Source organism: Ambystoma mexicanum, chromosome 5q (genome assembly GCF_040938575.1).
Source record: "Ambystoma mexicanum isolate Mex_15411 chromosome 5q, UKY_AmexF1_1, whole genome shotgun sequence".
In the NCBI taxonomy this organism is placed as follows: Eukaryota; Metazoa; Chordata; class Amphibia; order Caudata; family Ambystomatidae; genus Ambystoma; species Ambystoma mexicanum.
In genome coordinates, this window is record NC_090933.1 from 37,160,344 (window position 1) to 37,181,544 (window position 21,201).

At 48.5% G+C, this 21,201-nt stretch overlaps 1 protein-coding gene across 2 annotated transcripts in view; it reads right to left on the reverse strand.

Annotated features, from left to right (window-relative positions):
- The window catches only part of LOC138497172 (uncharacterized), a 1,228,614-nt gene that overhangs the window by 935,133 nt on the left and 272,280 nt on the right, over window positions 1-21,201 (reverse strand). For both annotated transcript variants that reach the window (XM_069620463.1, XM_069620462.1), the window contains exon 5: window positions 6,191-6,283. In XM_069620463.1, coding sequence (XP_069476564.1) covers window positions 6,191-6,283 — 93 coding nt within the window. The remainder of the gene's footprint in view (window positions 1-6,190; window positions 6,284-21,201) is intronic.

Consider the following 21,201-nt stretch of genomic DNA (forward strand, 5'->3'; position numbering starts at 1 on the left):
CACACCACAGTAGTTAAAAGTAAACCACTGCCACCAGCCATTAATTGAGGAAAGGGTAGGATAAAAATGTTACATGAGAAGATAGGCAAAGGGGATACTAAGTAACCCCTCCAGCACCCTATGGTAAGATAGTGTGTGCTGGGTAAATCACCAAAATTGCAGGGGGTCTCTAAGGTAGAGAGGAATTAGCAAATGTCTGAGAATTCTCCCTAACATCCAGTACTTTTCCCATATGGTTTTGATTTGCAATGGTTGTAAGGTTTGGGTTAAGTCATCGCTTTGCCGGGCATAATGAAAAACAACGTCAAGACCGCTTACCTCAGAGGGATGAATTCAGATGTTATTACAGTAACTGAGGGGATTAGCAGCCGAATTTAGTTAGAAGATCTTCTTTAACTTACCGCTCCACGATGCAAACAGTGCATGTTAGAATAATATCTTCACTCCACGCGCCGAACACCACCAAACACTGCCTCACACTTCGCTTCACACTTTGCGTGGGCGGCTATGAGGAAATAGAGTTGAAGTTCCCGTGCCAGAGCAGCAAAGCAGTTGCAAGAGTAGAAAGTCTGCTCGCAAAGTTTGAAGATACAAAGACACAGCGTTCAGGTGAATGTTCACCACCAAAAAATCTGCCTCACACTCCGCTTGAGACTTAGCCTTGAACACTCGCCTTTCTACCTTGAAATGGTTTGTCTACAGCACAGAGTTGTCCCTGTCACTAAACTAGGTTGGCCTTCTTCTGGTTTGGAGACACACACACACCCCCCCCCCCACCCCCCCCCTGAGAAAATAGCAGAGAAGGCAGGAGGAAGAATGCCAAAAACAAAATGGCTAAACAAGCTAAAAACCTTGTGGCACTCCCATCTTGCGACACTAGCCACAGTTAAACAAGTTACTTACCAAACTGGTAACATTCTTTCGACTGGATGTTCCTCCAACGTACTCCACATCTTTGACATGTAATGACCACAGCTGTGCACTTTTGAATCTTTTGGCAGAGGGTGTCCTGCGTCGGGTCAATCTCCCTCGAAGGATTCAGTCGAGGGCGACGTCACCAGATGTTATAAATAGGACGCACGGCCCCCGTAGCCTCATTTTATGTTTTTTTTCCCCCTCAGAACGTTTCTCATGCTTGGTTGACTGCACTTAGCCTTGCGGAAATGGAAGCTGCAATCGCATAGGAAATTCTCCAGAGTGGCAGGCTGGGTGGGCGATGTGGAATACGTTGGAGGAACATCCAGTCGGAAGAAAGTTAAGTTTGGTAAGTAACTTGTCCTTCGAATGGATTCTGTTCTCCAACGTATTCCTGAGCTAGTGAGAGACTGCTCTTCCTGCTCAGAGAATAGGCCGCCACATTTTCGTCTCCGGCCATATGAACTGCCAAGACCGTAATTTCCTGCTGGATGGCCCAGAAGCAGAGCTGCATTGCCTCTCTGCACAACGGGAGTAACCCCTACTCCCCCTTCTTTGTTGAGGTAACGTATGGCCACTGTGTTGTCCGTCCTGATCCGGACACTTCCCCCATACAGAAGGCAGAAAAGCCTTTAGAGCTAGCCTGATGGCCCTCAGCTCTAACAGATTGATGTGGAGTTTGGACTCCGACGGAGACCAACGACCGAGGCTATCAAATCGTTGGCATGAGCTCCCCATCCTGTGAGGGAAGCATCCGTCACTAAAGTCACCTCCGGCCTCAGTTGCCAAAACTGTTCCCCCCTCATCAGGTTACCTTCGTTGGCCCACCACAGAAGATCCTGGGAGACAGAGTGGAATCTCAAGGGGATCCGACATCTTGCCGGAGAACTGTGACCACTGCATCTTGAGGACCCACTGCAGGGATCTCATCCGCAGCCTGGCCTCTGGCACCAGAAAAATGCAGGATATCATGAGGCCTAACAACCTTAAGAATTCGAAAGCCAGGAGACCCTGGGCATGTTGAAACTTGTCCACCATCTGCACAATGTGATGAGCCCTTACCTTGGGAGGCGAACACGTACCCAAGGACGTGTCCAACACAGCCGATGTACTGGAGCTGTTGGGACGGTGTCAGGTGCAACTTCTTGAAATTCAGGGAGAAGCCTAGCTTGTGGAGGGTGCGGCAGGTGAGACACAGATGATCCAAAGCTTGCTTGGGACATCCATGTAGGGGTAGGCTTGAATACCCCCTCCCCCCCATCACCTGAGGTACGTTGCCACCACCACCATTAGCTTGGTGAAGACCCTCGGGGCAGAGGTCAATCCGAACGGCAGGACCCAAAACTGAAAGTGCGAGTCGCCAGCCGCAAACCTCAGGTCTGTGCACAGGATGGATCGGCACATGAAAGTAAGCATCCTTGAGGACCAGAAACACCAACCAATCCTGAAGGTGAAGGGACTGGATGACTTAAGAGTGACCATCTTGAACTTGTCCTTCCGGAGAAGTTTGTTCAACCAATGCAAGTCCATGATGGGTCTCAAGCCCCAGTCTTTCTTTGGGATCAAAAAATAAGGGGGAATACCATCCCTTGTTGCCCTTTGCTGCAGGCACCAGTTCCATAGCGCCCCTCTCCAGCAGGGGCAAGATTTCCTGCGCAAGGAGCAGATCCAGAAGCTTCAAAGAGTTTCCTCGGTGGATTGTTGTGAGGCCGCTGAAGGAAGGGAAGGCAGTAGCCGTGGGATATGGTATCCGGAAGACACGAATCTGAAGTAATGGCTCGCCACTCTTCGAGATGCTGAGACTGTCTGCCCCCAACTGGCGAACCATGGGACATGGACTCATGAATGTTTGGAAGCAGCTTCAGCAGTGCCTGAAGGCAAAGAGGCAGCTGCCTGAGCGTCTTTGGCACCACGATTTCCCAGACCACCACGGGTACTTTTTCGCTGGCCTCTTTGACTGGCGGCCCCTCTCATTCTACCAAAAGAGGAGTAGTAACGAAAATAACCTCCACTGCTGTCCCGTAGGACGAAATGGCGGAGGTTGACGTACTGCGGCGCTTCAAGATTTCGCTGCAGCTTTAGAGGTTTGAAACCTCAACTCTCGTCAGCCTAGCTGCCAAATAAATGTGCGCCAATCAAAGGGCATGTTCAGAAGACGGGCCTGCACATCCGGAGCAAACTCCGACTTTCGCAACCACGCAAATCTGCGTATAACGGTGCTTGCAGCCATGGACCGGCTAACACTGTCGGCCGTATCCAAACCCGACTGAAGGGATTTGCACATTACATCCTTGCCGTCCTGCACGAGAGCAAGGAACAGAGTGTGTGAAAACCTTGCGAAGACACACGTGGAGTTGGCCGATTTCAAGGCCATGCTCACAGCAGAAAATACCTTCCGTGCCCAACCGTCGAAGCGCTTGTCGTCCCTATCCAGAGGGATGGTAGGGTATGCTGCCTGCCTTGAGGTGGCCGTAGCCACCTGAATCACCAAACTCTCGCGACTGGGGTGAATAGATAAATCACTGGGGTCGCTAATGGAAAGGCGGCATTTCTTGGGCAAAGACTTATTAACAGCCGGAAGAGATTCCGGGGACTGCCAAGCAGCTGCCACCCTTTTCTGCAAGATAAGATGAAATGGCAAAACAGGGTCAGAGGACGGACCTTGATCTAAAATGTCCATCAGATCATCCTGCACAAAGTCTTCATGAGAACTGGACCAGCCCAGATACTCCGAGACCCTGACCATGAGCCTCCAGTAATGAATACTCTGCATGAGCCCCAAGGCACAGGCCTACCGAATTCCACTTCCGGAGAAGTGTCCAACCCACTGGCATCATGGAGGGTCTGCAGCAACTCCTCCAACCGACTGTCTCCAGAAAAAAGTGGAGCCTCATCAAGGTCACCAGGGTCCTCAACCTCAGACCTTTCTTCCTCTTCATAAATGTCTTTCCTAGCAGGATCCACGAGATCCGGCAACTCCAAAGGCAAATTCAGAGAAAAAAATCCCTGAAGGCGTCGATAGCGCCGAAGCCTTCGACGCAAAGAGCGTTGACAACCTCTATGCGGTGAGCGCCAAAGGCTATGGCATTGACGGTGCCATGCGCTGGTAGGATGGCAGGGCATCGAAATCAGATTTGGACGGGCACGGCGCCGACCGACTCGACACGGCATCAAGCCCTCAATAGGTAGCTGCGGTCTCGTTGGGGACGAGGAACGAGACCTAGAGACACGTCTCTTGCGACTTTTCGAATCTTTGACCGTACGGGACCTCCAAGGCCCCCGATGAGTCGTGACGTGGACCCGAGACCGAAGGCGTGCGAGCCACGGTACGAGACCGATCCTGGCAGGCTTCGACAGAAGGCGCGACCGGACCTGTGCGCTGCGATTGAAAAATCGCCAACAGATTCTTTAAACGTCGCCCATTCCTCCCGAGTCGAGGACTTTGTCGGGCACGTAACCTTCCGCGAGGCACCCTCCTCCGAGGACAGGGAAGGCGACCGGTGACAGCGCTTCCTAGAGGGCCGGCACGAGGAAGACTAGTGGCGGGAACCACTTCGGGACTCCTTCCGATGCGGAGAGTCGCCCCTCAAGTAGTCGGTGGGAGCCCCCTTGGAATTGGAAGTTCGGGACTTAACAGGCTTAGAGCCCCTACCTACCCGGAGCTTCCCCTTCCGCACGGCCTTGGCAGTCAGCGACTGGCATTTCGAGCACTCGTCGGTGTCGTGCGACTCGCTCAGGCACCACAAACAAATGCGGTGCAGTCGGTGAGCGACATTTTCGACTTAACCAGACCGCAGAGTCAGAGGGGTCGAAGAGAAAGACATTTTAACCATGAACACATGAGGCGCGCCGAGTCTCACAAAGTTAACACGTTCGCTGAAAAAACGGAACTGATGTTAACATCTGGTGACATCGCCTCGACGGAGGCTTTCGAGAGAGATTGACCCGGCGCCATTGACGCAGGACACCCTCTAACGAAAAAGTTTCCGAAGTGCACAGCTGTGGACATTACATGTCAAAGATGTGGAATACGTTAGAGGACACAATCCATTCCAAAGTAGCCATATGTGGTAAACACGAATGAGCCAAATGTAACTGCTGCCACCAGCTGTCTTTAGGCATATTTTGAAGTAACCAAAAATCCTGTTGGTATAAGTTTAGGGTGATACAAAAGTATTGCCATTGCACTGTATAGGAAGTTGCATTGTGCAATATAAAAAAAGGTACCCAAACATGTAACATGTCAAAAGACAAAACAGAAACAGTTTCCCAGTACTGACTGTCTGAAGGACTGATCAGTTTCCCCACAACAAAGGAGCAAAAGGCCAGTGAAGAGAATCTGCAAAAAGTCAGGACAAAGTCAAAACAAAAGCAGAAAGTTTGGCGGCCAATAGACTATGGAGGAAACGTTGTGTAAAAGAAACTTTCCTAACACATACGAATGAAAACTAAAGTCCTTTCTTAGGGATACCCAGATGCAAGTCGAATCAAGACAATTTTTCTGCTAATGTCTAGATGGAGGTACAAGAGTCAGTATAGCTCTAAAGCAAGGATAGCTAGATGGAAGGTAAACATGTAGAGCAAGGAAAATTCAGTGCATTTTCTTAATCCTTACTAGGAGTGAGAAAAACGGTCCACCAAGGGATATTAAGATGTGAGATGGTATGCAAAAGACTGCGGTTATTTTGATATCTGGTTACGAACAATGCGTAGCACAGTATGTGGCCATGCACTATCAAACGGATGTCCAGCTATGTAAAATGGCAAACAAAATGAAACAACTCAGTGAGCCATCTCAAGAACAACCAGAAGCAAAACACAGCAGGGCACAACACAATGTACGGTGCCTATATGTGAACGCAACAAGTCAGAACCACAAATAAGATGCAGCCTGATAACCCAGAGATAGATGCAAGACAATAAGTAAAATAGTTCGATTTGTTTTCGCCTAGCTCATTATTGCCTTGGTATAAGGCTTACCGCTCAACCACAGCAAAATGGAGAATTTGTTAAACATTGTACAAACATTGCAGGTCCAATAAGGTTTGCATCGCAGAATCCTACACCAGAGGTCTTAAAAACCTAAAAGGGCATCAGAGCCAGGTCCGGAAGACGCAGTCAAGGAAAGGGCTGTGAAACCAACTCCTGAACTGGAAATATGCAGGCAACGGGTCGCCTCACCTGGATGCCCCAGAGAATATGGCCATATGTATTGGTACATTTGATTTCAATATACCCAAGTGCAGTGAACGTTAGGTGGCAGAAATAAACTTACCGACAAGTGGCTCCCTGTTTTCCTCATCAACATAATCTTTAAGACACTTTATTTTCTGTATTATCCTTTCAAGCTCTTCCACCTTGAATCCTCCTGTTAAAATGGCAAACAAACATTAATTGTTGAATATATCACAGTACATCGAATGCACAACAGATAAACATCAAACAGACCACTAGATGGCTGCATAGAAAAGTAATCGACTCAGCAATGTCATTATAAGACATGAATATTAGCTTCATGTTGGGATTAGTCATTCTTGTTTAGTTTGGACTTCAACTAACAAAGTGCCATTTGATTTGCAAATAAGGTACTATCTGCAACTCCTACTCAGCAGTAAATAATTTTTATGAGAAGGTGAAGAGTTAGTTATAATGCATAATCATTAATAGAGCACCATGTCTTTCACTTGAGTGCAAGTGAGTAAAAACAAATATAAACCAGTACCTATGTACATGATATACAGGTGCTACAAATTGAACCAAAGCCTTCCTATGGAAGGATATGGTACGCATACAGTATAAACAAACAATAGTTAAAGTATTACCCCTGTAAGAACACACATGATGAATTTGCACCCAGATGCCCATTTATTGCCCTCATAAAAAGCTGCCAACCCAGTATTCATGAGGATTTCAAAACTGTGGCATCCTAAGAGCCATTAACTAAAATATATATTTACGAGCCTCATAAGCACTCACAATGTTCAGCAAGTTTCTCGCTTAACGAGGCATGTTAGCCAGCACTTTTCAGATATCCCTTACGCATGCATCTATTACGGAAAATCCTAAGTACGTGTTTGTTTAAATTTCCATCTTTCTTGCCACAGACGTTCAAACCGTGGCATTTTCCAGAGTTTGAAATACACACAGGGTTTTAAGCATACAATTTGGTAATGAACTGCAGACGGCATGCAGCCATAATATAATAATTTTTCTTTTTTCATCGGCCCGAGTGTACAAACAAGTACTCACAGTAAACATGTGAATTTGTAAATAAAATACAATTTTGAAGAGTGTTAGCATTTAATCTAAAATGTATGTTCCGTCCAGGGATTTAACCCGGTTAATACTAGTGCAACAGACCGAAGGTAATCAGCCAAGGCAAAGTTAAAATACAGGTCAAATTAATCAATTATGTATTGCAAAAGTTACAAATTAGTGTTTTGAAATGGAGGAAATGCAGTTCTTTGCAAGTATATGGGATACATTACTCACCGTAATCGTATTTCTGATGCTTGTATCTGCTTAGATTCACATGCTGTGCATAGGCCGACATCTAGTGGAAGCTGCGGAGTATTACAGTTTGTTTTTCGAAACTCGAAAATGGGCGTCGACACAGGCGTGCCAGTAATACTATCCCTAGTGTGACGTCCACTGTACCCAAGATCCCTCACGCGTCTAGGATCCTCAGATTGTATTTTTTCTGACATGAGGAAGCATGAGGAATAGCGTGAGTACAGATAATCCAAGCAGATAGACAGAAAGGTAAGACTACAAGCAATCATGCGCCTTCTCTCGGAGGGGAGGAAGGGTGGGTCGCATGTGAATCTAAGCAGATACAAGCATCAGAAATACGATTACGGGGAGTAATGCATCCCTTCTGAGGCTTGTGGAATCTGCTTAGATCACATGCTGTGCATAGATTAGCGAGCAGTACCAGAAGAAGGAGGTGGATGTGAGAAGGGTCATGAGCAAACAGGTGTCTTAGAACCGCTTGTCCCACTTGTGTATCTGTCTTGGAATGAGTGTCAATGCAGTAATGCTGAGTAAAAGTGTGAATAGAGCTCCAAGTAGCTGCTTTGCAAATGGTGTCGAGGGGAACATTTGCAATGAAAGCCAGAGTGGCCCCAATGCCTCTATTAGAATGGGCCCTTGGCGTAAAAGGCAGAGTTTTTTCAGAAAGAGAGTAACACAGCTGTATACAGTTGATAATCCACTTCGAGATCGCGCCTTTAGAGACGCGATCCCCCTCTCTGCCTGTAGCTAAGGAGACAAACAGTTGATCTGTTTTCCTTAGCGGTCTGGTTTTATTTACATAGTAGAGGACCGCCCTACGCACATCAAGGGTGTGTAGTTTCACCTCAGCTGAGCTTTGCGGGTTCTGGAAGAAAGCCGGAAGCTCGATGGACTGGTTTACATGGAACTTAGATATAAATTTAGGTGAGAACCTAAGGTGTGTGCATAAAACCAGTTTGTCTTTGTGGATAGTAAAGAAAGGATCCTGCACTGACAGAGCCTGAATTTCACTGACCCTTCTTATAGGAGGTAATGGCTCGTAAGAAGGCCGTTTTATAAGTCAGGTGTTTGAGACTACTTTTATGTATGGGTTCGAAAGGGGGGCCCATGAGCTTAGCTAGCACCACATTGAGGTCCCATCCTGGCGGTGGGTTCGAAATAGGAGGGTGAAGTCTCTTTACTCCTTCCATGAAGGCTTTAACTACTGGTACTTTCCACCACGATACTTTGTTATGGGATGTGGTGTAAGCCGAGAGGGCTGCCAGGTGTACCTTCAGAGAGTTAAAAACCAAACCTGCGTCCAGCAGGTGGAGCATGTATGTTACAACGTTGGAAGGAGTGCAATTAACTGGGTTGATTTGTTTATTCTGGCACCAAATAACAAATCTCTTCCACTTGTCAAAGTAACAGTGCCTTGTGTTTGGTTTCCTGGATTCTTTTAGGATGTCCATACACCTCTGTGGTAATTTGAGATGCCCAAATTCTATGACCTCAGGAGCCATGCTGTCAGGTTCATTGAGTTGGGTTCCTGGTGCACTGTTTGACCTTGCTGCTGGGACAGTAGATTGTACCAGGCTGGGAGTTTGATGGGTTCGCACACCGCCATCCTGCGTAGGTGTGGAAACCATGGTTGTCTCGCCCACATGGGAGCAACTAGGATGAGCATCATCGATTCCTTGTTCATCTTGTACACCACCTTCCTGATGAGGAGTTGGTGGAAAAGCGTACGCAAACATCCCTGACCAGTTCATCCACAGGGCGTTCCCTTGGGAGTCTGGCTGGGGGAACCTGGATGCAAATCTTGGGCATTGTTTGTTTTCGCTTGTGGCGAATAGGTCTATAGTGGGGAAACCCCACTAAGAGAAGAGATCTTCTACGATATCTCTGTGAAGGACCCATTCGTGTTCTTCTGGGAGGGAGTCTCTGCTTAGGGCATCCGCTAGGGAATTGAGCTCCCCTGGAACATGTGATGACAGGAAGATGTTCCGCCTGAGTGCCCATATCCAGATTTTCTGGGCAAGCTTGGACAGATTTGGCGAACAAGTCCCTCCTTGTTTGTTCAGATAGAACATGGCTGTCGTGCTGTCCGTCTGGATCTGCACCGACAAGTTTAGCAGATGGGGCTCGAACGCCCGAAGCGCTCGGAATACTGCCAGAAGCTCTAGCAGGTTGATGTGGTTCTTGGCTACTGAGTGAGACCAGAGACCCTGAGCTGTGTGGTGGAGATGGTGAGCTCCCCACCCAGTCAGGCATGCATCTGTAGTCACCACTGCCTGTACTTCAGGATCGTAAAAGGGTTTTCCCCTTGCGAGATTCTCTCTTGTCCACCAGTGTAAGCTCTGTACGAGTGTTGGCGAAACGACCACTAGATCGTCCCACTGACCACTTGCCTGAGACCACTGTTTCGCCAACCATTCCTGCATGGGACGCATGCGCAGACGCGCGTGGGGGACCAGGTAAATGCATGACGCCATCATGCCCAGTAACCGCATTGCTTTGCGTACCGTTATTTGTTGACCTGACTGATAATGTGGGATTTGCAGTAGTATATTCCGAATTCTCTCTTCCGAAGGGAAGGTCAACCCTTTCTGAGTATCTAGGATTGCTCCTAGGAACTGTTTTGAGGTGCTTGGCACCAGACTTGACTTCTTCTCGTTGATAGAGAAGCCTAATTCGTGGAGGAGGTCGATAGTCCTCTGAATGTTTGACCTGCAAATTCCTGGGGTTTCCCCCGTTATGAGCCAGTCGTCCAGATAAGGGTACACTGGGATTGCCTCCCTGCGTAGGTGTGCAGCCGCCACCGCCAGTACCTTGGTGAATACCCTTGGTGCTGAAGCTATCCCGAAGGGCAGTACCTTGAATTGGTAGTGGCGACTGTCCACCTTGAAGCGCAAGTATTTTCTGTGCGCTGGGAGCATGGAAATATGAAAATAAGCATCTTTCATATCCAAGGTTGCCATATAATCCCCTTTTTAGGAGGGGGATTACCTCTTGTAGCGTGGTCATACGGAATTTTTGGGGCTTGACATACTTGTTGGCAGGCCGTAAGTCCAATACTGGGCGCATTGTCAAATCTTTCTTTGGCACAAGGAAGTAAGTTGAATAGATACCCTTGTTTACCTGGTGTCCTGGGACGAGTTCTATCGCGTCCTTTTCTAGCAGAATGGCGATCTCCTCGAGAAGGATCTTTTGATGTTCTAAGGAGTGTATTCTTTGTCGTGGAGGGTGGTTCCGGGGACGTTGCAGTAATTCTATACAATATCCTGTGGACACTGTTGACAGCACCCATCTGTCTGAGGTGATCCCTTCCCAAGCCTGGGTGAAGTTGGAAATGCGTCCCCCTACTGGGGTTGCGTGAGAAGGGACCCTGAACTGAGCGTCACTGCTTTGGTGGAGGCGTGCCACCTCCCTTGTTGGGGCTGCCTCTGCCTCTTCCACGACCTCTCTTGTTACCCCTGCCGTAACTTTGGGTAGACTGCTGGTTGTTGTTCCATTGTGTACCCTGTCCTTGGGTATAGTTGCCTCTTTGTGGATTTTGGCCGCGTGGGCGACGAAAATTACTGTTCCCCCTCTGGTTAGGGGGTTTTGTTGGTAAGCTGGCCAAGGGATTTGAGAGTCTCGTATTCGTCCTTGGCATTTTTAAGTGCTTCTTCGACCGCTTTCCCAAACAATAGATCGGGTTCCACCGGCTTGACTATTAATGAAGCCTGGGTTTCTGTTTTGAACCCCGACTGCCGTAACCACGCATGTCTCTTGATAACAGTACCTTCTGCTATCAATCTTCCTGCGTTGTCCGCGGCGTAGAAAGTTGCTTTTAATATGCAACCAGACACGGCTCTCCCTTCTGCCGAGATCCAAGCCATGTGGCCCTTTAACGGTTCAGGAGCAGAGGCTATGAGCGCCGCGACCTCTTCCCATTGATGGCAGTTGTAACTTGCCAACAGGGTGGTGGAGTTTGCAATCCTTGCTTGGTAGGCGGACGTTGAGGCTACCTTCCTGCCAAACCCGTACAGTTTTTTGCTCTCCTTGTCGGGAGGAGCTTCTGACGACGATAAGGGTGTCCCAGCCCTCTTCCGAGTGTTGGTAACCACTAGGGAGTCTGGGTTTAAGATGTCCTCTTATATAAAGAGGGTCAGACTGGGCTGCCCGAAAAAGTTTTTCAACTCTGGGGTTGACGGCTCTGGTGAGGTTAGGATTCACCAGGGATGGATCTATTCTACCTTGGATGGATTTAAGGTTAGGGATGGTCTGAGCGACTGGCCTCCTCTCTCCCACCAACTCTTCTGCGAAGTCCCTTTCCTCCTGTACACCGTGGGTGTCGATGTGAAAATGTTCTGCTGCGCGAGCGAGAACTTCATTAAGGAGGGGCTGGTTATCAACTGGCGAGTCGGTAACTGGGGCTTCGCTCTCTACCGGGGAATCTACTCTGTAAATTTCCTGCTCATCTTCTACCTCCTCCAGGTCCTCATCATCCGCATAGTATTCAGTCCCGGTTTGTTCCTCCATAATTTCAAACTCCTGGTCCCTTTCAGGGAAAGGCTGTCCTTGGTATCTGGGGTGTGGAGTAGAATAATGCTGCACCTCTAAGTGTTCAGGTCTTTCGAACCGGGCCTTTTTACTTAGGGGGATAGGATCAGAGGAGCCTGAGGGTGTGGCGCCTTGAGGGTCATACGAAAGGAAATGTTCTGGGTTTTTGTCATAAAAATCAGCTAAGGAAGACATCCTTGACATGAATCTGTCTATGTCTTCACTGGACCATTCTTTGGAACAGGGTATGACTTTAGTAGGCAACTTAGAGGACTTAACAAGGGTACCCTTGCTGGATGTTGATGTCCCAGTAGATTTGTGTTTGTCTGTCTGCGTAGGAGTGGAAGGCTGTGCTTTCCGCTGTTTCCCCCCCTCCCCGTGCGTGGAAAAATGTTTTCCCTGCCCCTTGGAGGCCCCAGAGACTTTCGACGCCTGGCGTCGAGGGTCGGGAGAGGTATCTGTGTGTTTCGAGCGTGGGGCCTCGCTGGTGTTAACTGCGGCCTCGGTCTCCTGGAGCGCGGCCTGGGGGTGGAAGTCGTCTTCCGACAATCGAACTTCCGTTAATCTAGGGAGCGAGGCACTCTTGGCAAGAGTGGATGATTGCCTTGCGTCTTGAGGCGATCTCGATCGAGAGCGCCCAGAGGACACCGAATCGGACCGTTCTATCTGTGCCTCTTTCCAAGAAGTCGACGTCGTCGAGGTTCGGTTGGACTTAGTGTGCTTTGTGTGTGTAGGGTATGTAGCGCTTGCGTCGCCGGGGGTCTTCCCCATAGCCGCCCTGCCGGACAACCTTCCGAGGTCGGGGACCTGCGCTCGGCAGTCTTTCGACGCCGTAATGCCCTCGTCGTCCGAAAGTACAGCGTCGCTGCCATCGCTGAAGGTGCCCTCCGCTGCCATGGCCGCCTGCCTGGCGTGGTGGGCCCAACGCTTTGTCGAACGGTCCTTAAGCGTCTTAGGCTTAAACCTACTACACGCTCTGCAGTTCGCTTCGGGGTGGTCCCTCGGCAAGCAGAGATTGCACGTGGCGTGCCTGTCGACCCAAGGGTATTTGCGGTTGCACTTGGGGCAGAATTGGAAAGGGGTACCCTCCATACGCACCTTGAGGCAGCGGGCTGGTAAGTGTAGGAAATATATAAGGTGTACCTATATACCAAGCGTGAAGAGTATGTACCACCCCCCACTCTCCCTACTTGCAGGGCCGAGGCCAGCGGCCTACTAGGCCCGGGCCGAGGCCAGCGGCCTACTAGGCCCGGGCCGAGGCCAGGGGCCTTCCGAGGCCCAGATCCGTCGTGCAGCAGCCGACGGTCAATGTCTTCTCCAGCCGTCGTCGAGTGTCGAGGGTCGACGTTGGGGTGGGGAAGGATGTCAATAAATAATTTTTAACTTCAATAATTAGCAAAAGTATGGCTAAGGCCAGGGGACTCTGCAAGATGCTTCCGACCAGTATGGCGGAAAAAAACAATCTGAGGATCCTAGACGCGTGAGGGATCTTGGGTACAGTGGACGTCACACTAGGGATAGTATTACTGGCACGCCTGTGTCGACACCCATTTTCGAGTTTCGAAAAACAAACTGTAATACTCCGCAGCTTCCACTAGATGTCGGCCTATGCACAGCATGTGATCTAAGCAGATTCCGCAAGCCTCAGAAATACACATTTATATACTTTTGGTGTAGTAAATAACAAGTTGATCATTTCAAGCGTGATAGGGACTACTGAAACAGATGAAACTAATAACTCAATGCTAACAAAATCATTGTTTTATTTTTGTTTTTTTCATGGATTTTTCTTTTACCACATTATCCTTCCCCCTTTTCCCATCCCACCTCTCTGTCTTACACCAACACATGTTATAATGCATATCAATGTAATACACTATGATGTTGGATCTGTCAATATAAGTGGTACAGATATTAATTTATGTTTTATATACCATATTGGATAGTCGCTACGGTCGTATAATTTGTGGTTGATATTACACAGCCCTGGTTTGAGAAAGGCACAGTTAAATTGCCGAAACAAGTGGTACCAAATAGGGCATTTTGTTGAGAATTGATCTGGAATTGTGAGTGCAGAATAAAAACCACAATTCTGGAATCAACGAACTTAAAGTGTGGCAAACTTTGTACACAGGAGGGTTTACTAATACACTATTCTCATAGAGGCAGGGTCTTGGACCTCTATCTCTCCAGCAAGTGGATCCAAGTCTATGTAGCAAGGCTGCGGAGTGTTATAAATTGGCTTCAAAAAACCCCTTATCCTTTCAGTTTCATGAGGATTTATGCGTGCAAATGTTTGCCTCTTCCTTTAACCCCCAAGCACTACATGCAGGAGGTGGGTAATTTTTCCTCGACTTTGAGTGGGACATTTAGATCTCTTTCACCTCCTAAATTCATTTTATTGGGGGCACTTCCTGGGTTACCGTTAGGCAAGATTGTATGCAGTACCCTTTGGTTGCACTACAACACCCCTCACTACAGGCAATAGGAAACCCAACCTTTGGTTGAAGCCTGTACTACACAGTTTGGTAGAGTGTTGAGCAGCCTGGCTCATCTCAAGAGGGGTCAATGTGAGTTGTAGGGAAGTTAAACAGATTCACAGTGACAAGTATTCAAATAAACTTGTACACACAAGGTTTCTTGAATAAACAATTATTAATTTATCAGTCAGTTAGAATAAGCCTTCTTCAGAAGGGAGCAATATAAAAGTAGCACAAATACACTTCAAAACTGTACATTCTTAGTTCCTAAATCAGTAAAGGCCCTTTTGGGATGGCCCACAGACAACCTAAACCCTCAGGTGATTTCAATAGCTAGGGTGCTGGGGACATTAATATCTTACTGTAGCTTTTAGAATACTTTTAGAAGCTGGTTAAAGGAAAAGGTTATTAGAACAAACAAGAGACCACAAATATTCTTAAGCAGGCAAATACCTTTGGGTCCCCAAATAGAGTCATTCAGTATAACACGTTAAGCCAAAGTCAATGGGCAAAAATCTTGCATGGACTGAAGCACTTCTTTGCAAGTAAGAAAAGTCTTTGCACAATGTTTTAGAAGTCTTTGAAGAAAAGAAGAATCATTGTAGGGCCACAAGCGGTTTAGACTGGAGTACTAGAAGATGCAAGCAACTCTACAACAAGAGGTAAGTTTACTCAGACTTTTACAGTATCTTTGTATTGAAGAAAAAGTGCAGAAGATTACTTCTGTTCCTGAGCAGCTCTGCAGATCTCACTGTTCCTGGGCCTCAATCGTGGGGACAAGAGTGAGGACTGCTGGTGACTCCTGCACTGCAATGTGACGGTCACCGCTCGCAACCGGCAATATTTCCGACAAGTGGTACTTCAGTGTTTCAGCTCCTCGCGACTACCGCAAATAGCAACACCGCGGTTCCTGGCTGTCGAGACAGACTTTCCTTGCTTCTGGGGTCCCGCACTCTGTTGAGGTGGCTCAGGCTCGGTCAGTCCTGCTTCCTGCGAGTCCGGAGGAACTTCCTGGACCTCTTGGCAAACTTAAAAGCAACGCACACAATCTGCTGTTCCTCTACCTGGCAATTCGGTTTCCAGCAGCAACTCTGGAAAAGCAACTAGCTATGAGAGAATGTCCAGATGGCTTACTTTGGAGTTGATTGGTCCCACCAACTCAAGGGGAGAGGTCATCCTTGCAGGGGCTTCTCTGTCGATACAAATTTTGAGTTTCAGCACAGCAGCAGGGCTTCACCGGGCCAACCAACGGTCCAGGAGTTGCAGCAGGCCTCCTCTTCAAGTTCTTTGGTTCCTTCGTCCAGTGGTCGACTCTGCCTTCCAAGCCATAAGCCTCAACATTTATTCAGTTCTCTCCCATTCAATCCAGCTTAGCTGCCAGTCACCCAGCAGGGTGGCTGTCCTTGTCGGACAGTCAGCCAGCCAATCATACCAGAGTGCATTTGGGTATCCTAGGAGACTAAGTACAGGGAGTATCGGGCACCTCCTGCACTTCATGCCCACCCCAGACACCAAGGAGCTAGAGGCGGGATTCACTTGTGAATCCCGCCAAAGGCCAAGCGAATGGGACCAAACCTGGTTTGGCACGCAGAGTAAATCTCAAGAAGGACCTTTCCACAAAGGAAAATGTGAAAAAAGAAGACCGCAGCCATTTTGACAAAAATGGCAACCTTGGGTGCTTTACTGCAGCTACGAATGCAGCCCGCAGTAAATGCACACCACAGTAGTTAAAATTAAACAACTGCCACCAGCCATTCAGTGAGGAAAAGGTAACAAAAATGTTACATGAGAAGCTAGACAAAGGGGATACTAGGTAACCCCTCTAGAACCCTATTGTAAGATAGGGCGTGCTGGGTCTAGAAAGTTACAATGCAAGTAAAGTCATTTTCACTTTACTGCTCTTGGAAACAGTAGTTTATTCCAGAGAAGGTATTTAAACCTTTGTGAAATCTGAAAGTCTTCCCTGTGCCATTGCACTGAAGGTGCTGTGTGACAATGTATAAGATGATGCCTATGGTGTTTGCCAGGCTCCATAACCAAAAGCAACACAAAGCTCAGAATTCACATTAAAATACGAGGGTGGGAAAAAAAAGGTCTCACTCTCTCTAGGTTAAAGAAATCAAGTCCTCAAAATCCAGCAAAGTTGCTGGGGGTCTCTAAAGTGGAGGGAATTAGGGAGGCTTCTCAAAAATGTGATTACAGTTACCAATGTGGGGAGACATCTCCCTTTGTTAAGGCATTTGTATTTTCCCATAGCATGACCGTTAGGAGTGCTCTTAGGGGCGCCAATGCAGCTTTTTGTGTTATTTTGTGTGTAGTGGTAGCCATGTGTTGTGGGATAGTTTTGGCCCAATACAAAAGAACACGTTACTTACCAACTGTAACGTTCTTTTGATTGGATGTTCCTCCCATGTATGATATTCATATCTTCCAGCTTTGCTGCTTCGGAATGTTTTTTTCACCAGAGGGCGCTGTGCTTGAGGTCGCAGCGTCTATGTCCCTCGAGGGCTGCCGTCGAGCATCAACGTCATCTGCAGTATAAAGGGCTCGAGCCGCACCAGTTTGCTTCAGTTCTGTTTTTACGATATGATGAAGTGCATCAGATGACCAGGCATTCATCGGTCCCCAGCTCTTAAGGAATTTGGAGAGCAATTGGAGTAAACTGTACGGCAGGGTAATCTGGGAGGGTCGGTGAGGAATACGTGGATGGAACATCCAATCGAAAGAACGTTAGTTAGTAACTTGTTCTTCAAATGGATTGTGTCTTCCCACATATTCCTCATCTTAGATAGGCTCCCAAAGCAGTATGAAATCGGAGGAGGGAGCACCAGAAATGTTAATCATGAACCGTGTGAAGGACGGCTTTTTCAAAAAGGCCACCTTGAGAGCATGTTGAGTCCAAGCAATAGTGCTTCACTAAGGTGTGTATTGATGACCAGGTGGCCGCTGCACAAATATCTTGCACCGGAACACCCCTCTGAAAAGCCGTTGAAGTCGCCATGCCACTAGTTGAAGGGGCCCTTAGCCCATCTGGAGACTCTTTTTGGAGATATAGAAACTGAGAGCCCTTTTTCGGGTCCAGTCTGTGTAGCCTTCCTTCCTCCTTACTTGCATGAGGAGGAGGAGGAGGAGGATAGAAAGAAGGTAAAGTCATTTTCTGTGACAGGTGGAAGTTCGAGACTATTTCTGGTAAACAAGAAGGTTTGGCCCCAAGAGTAACTTTGTCCCTATGGAAAATGGTGTGAGAAGGCTTACAAGAGCGCCTGCAACTCATTCACCCTGCGGGCTGATGTAATTGCCACTAGCAGAATTGCCTTCAAAGTGAGAAGCCATAACGGGCAAGAATGTAATGGCTCAAAAGGGATATATGTGAGAAATTTTAGAACTAAATTTAAATCCCAGATGGGAACCTGAAAGGGTGTTGGAGGGTACACATTTGTGAACCCTTCCACAAATTGAATAACCAAGGGCATTTTAAAATAAGATAACTCTTCTGAGGAGCGCTTGAAAATGGAAGGCGCTGCCAAGTGTCCCTTTATAGTGCCAATTTGGAGCCCCAAATTGGCCTAGTGCAACAGGAAAGAGTACCATATGAGTATTACATAGGAATGGGTCCACATTCTTTTCCCTGCACCAGTTACTGAACTTGTTCCAACGACACCGGTACAAGGACTTTGTTGCTGGCCTTCTGGCCTCTGTATGGAAGACGCATTCAAGCGACAAAGCTGGCATTCGGTTCTCAGCAGTCTCAGCCCCACGTCATTGTTTGGAGCTTCTCCATCGGGCCACCATCTTCGTCGGCCTCTCCTTTAATGCGCATTTTCAATGTATAAATAAGGAACAAGTTACAAGTTATCTGCACCTATTGTTCACCAGCATGGATTCTTATGCTCATGAATATTCCCAGTTAGGCTAGGAATTCTTGTAAAAGAAAAACAGTTTCACTTTCACTTATATAATGTATTTCACCTTTAAACCAATCACTGGCCTCTGGGTCATACTGCCCCCATCCAGTGACAGGCCTCTCCCCAAGCTCCTCTTCTGGCAGCCATCTACAGATTTCATAAGCACATAAAGTGGCAATGACCAAGAAGAGCCTCAGAGGGGTCGGAGGGAGGGCTCGCATGTGACTCCATACCAGATCCATGCTGGAGAACAATAGTTACAGGTAAGTAACTGAAACCTTCTCCAGCATGTGGTCTGGCATGGGTTCACATGCACATTAATGACAAATACATAGAAGTACAACATTACACAATCACAGGAGGTGGCAAAGCTCAACAGAAGTAATTAAATCTTACCTCTGGAGCAGACTCCCCTCAAGCAAACAGGTTTTGTAGCCCTGCTTGGCCGACTCTGGATTCCTCCATGGAATCCCGGTTGACGGAGTAGAACTTCGTGAAGATGTGCGTGGACCTCCAAATAGCCGACCTGCAGATGTCCATCAGGGGCACAGCAGACAGTAACACCGTCGTTGCTGCAATCACTCTGGTGGAGTGGGCTCCCGGGCAGCCAGGCAGCAGTCGGTTCCCCAACCGATAACAATGGATGATGCAGCAAGAAAGCATCCTGGAGATGGAAGCCTTGAACAAGGCCTTCACATGGTTCACAGGACCAAATTTCACGAATAGTTAATTCTTCCGAAAACTCTGTGCTTGTAACATAGAACTTTAAGGGGCAAGCAACTCCCAGCAATTGCAAGGCCCTTTGAGCTAGTGGTGAAGGTTTTGGGGAAAAAAAACCAGGCAACACCAAAAACTCTTTGAGGTGGAATTCCGACAGAATCTTCGGCATGAAAGAGTGATGCATACGCAGCACCACCCTCAATTCGTGTAAAGTCAGATATGGTTGTTTGCAGGATTGAGCATGGATCTCCCCCTACCCTGATGGCAGAGCTGATGGCCACAAGGAAAGCCAGTTTCCACAAGAGGAACTTAAGAGGCGCCCGATGCATAGGCTCGAAGGGGGCCACCCTCATGAGCCTTGTCACAACCACGTTGAGTTCCCACGCCAGGGCAGGAGCCTTAACCGGCTGGAAAGATCTGAACAGTATCTCGAGAAATTCCTCAACGAGTCGGTGGGACCAAAGTGAAGTTCTTCCTGACCACCTGGTGTAGCGGGATATTCGGCGCCAGATGTACTTTGATAAAGGCATGCGCCAGACCAGCCTTGGCCAAGATAGCAAGTACGGAAGGATCTGTGGGTCCTTGACCACCACAGTGGTAATCTTCCGAGACCAGCAACACGAAGCAAAACGCTTCCACTTGTGACCGTAGCACTTCAAAGTCAACAACGCCCTGACCTTGGCGAGGACCTCTCTGCAGTCCGCAGACAAATCATATCCACCAATCTCTAGGGCTGCAGGTGCCAAGCCCTCAAGTTCAGTAATACTGGGTCGTTATGAAGGATTGCGCCTCCCTCTCCGATGTGAAGATCCGGAACCAATGGCAGCTTGACCGGAGGAGACGCCGAGAGGTTGAGAAGGTCCGGACACCAAATCTGCCTCGGCCACACCGTGGCAATGAGTATCATCCTGCAGTGGCACGGTTTGAGTGTGTTGAAGACTCGTAGCAGGAGAGGCAACTGAGGAAACGCATACAGAGACATCCCTTCCCACCGGAATGAGAACGCAGCCCCCAGGCTCCTCGGTTGGTGAAATATTCTGGAAAACTTCTGGCATTTGGAGTTTGCCGCCATCGAGAACAGATCCATCTGGGGCCTGCCCTACTTGACAAAGATGCGGTCCACCTGGTCCTGCCGAATTTCCCACTCGTGGCAGGAGCACAATTCTCTGCTGAAGGCGTCTGCAATGGTGTTCGACTCCGGCTAGGTGGAGAGGGACGAGGAACATCTCTTGTCCGACGGCCCAGAGCCACAAGTCTTGCGCCTCCTTGGAGAGCGCTGGGGATCGAGTGCCCCAGTTTCCTAATGTAGAACATGGCGGTGGTGGTATAGTTCGTGAAGAGCCTAACCACCATGCCCTTCAAAGATGGTAGAAATTACTTGAGGGCCCAAAACACTGTCTGTAGCTCTAGGATGTGGCTATGGAGCGCCTCCTCTGGCAGCCACAGGCCTCTGGCATGAAGATGTCCGGTGTGGGCTCCACAGCCTTCCAGAAAATTGTCTTTGGTGCCGGTCTCCCGCTATGGAGGGTTTTGGAACCCCGTGCCCCTGGCGATGTTGGAGCTGATGCCCCACCACTATCGCCTGAGGGAACTCCTCGTTGGGCGGGATCTTGTACGCGAAGCACTCCGGGCACCTGTATCCAGCAAGCATCCAGGAACTCCTGAACAGGTTACATCTGCAACCTGCAGAGGCGTATGAGGTAGATGCAGGACAACATGTCGAGCAACAACTTGGTCTGCACTGAGGATGTCCTCATCGACAACAGCTGCTGCACTGTCCCTTGACTAGCCGCAACCCTCTCCTCTGAGGGCGATGCAATGGTGTTAAGCAGGGTAGCTGGAGAATCCCAAGTCCGTCATTAGCTGGACAGACGCCTCCGTGTGTCGGACGGCCAACGCCTGCGAGCGGGCCCGAAAGTCCCAGTCATCGAGGTACGGGTAACTTGTATGGCCCCCGCCACTGGTGCCAGACATTTTGTGAACAATCTGGGGGCTGACTTCAATCCAAAAGGCAGAGCCATGCACTGGTAGTGCTATGCCTGAACTACGAAATGCAGAAACGTTCAATGTTTCTTGTGAATTGGGATGAGGAAATAGGCATCCTCTATGTCCAGCACGTCAAGTAGTCGCCATCCTCAGGG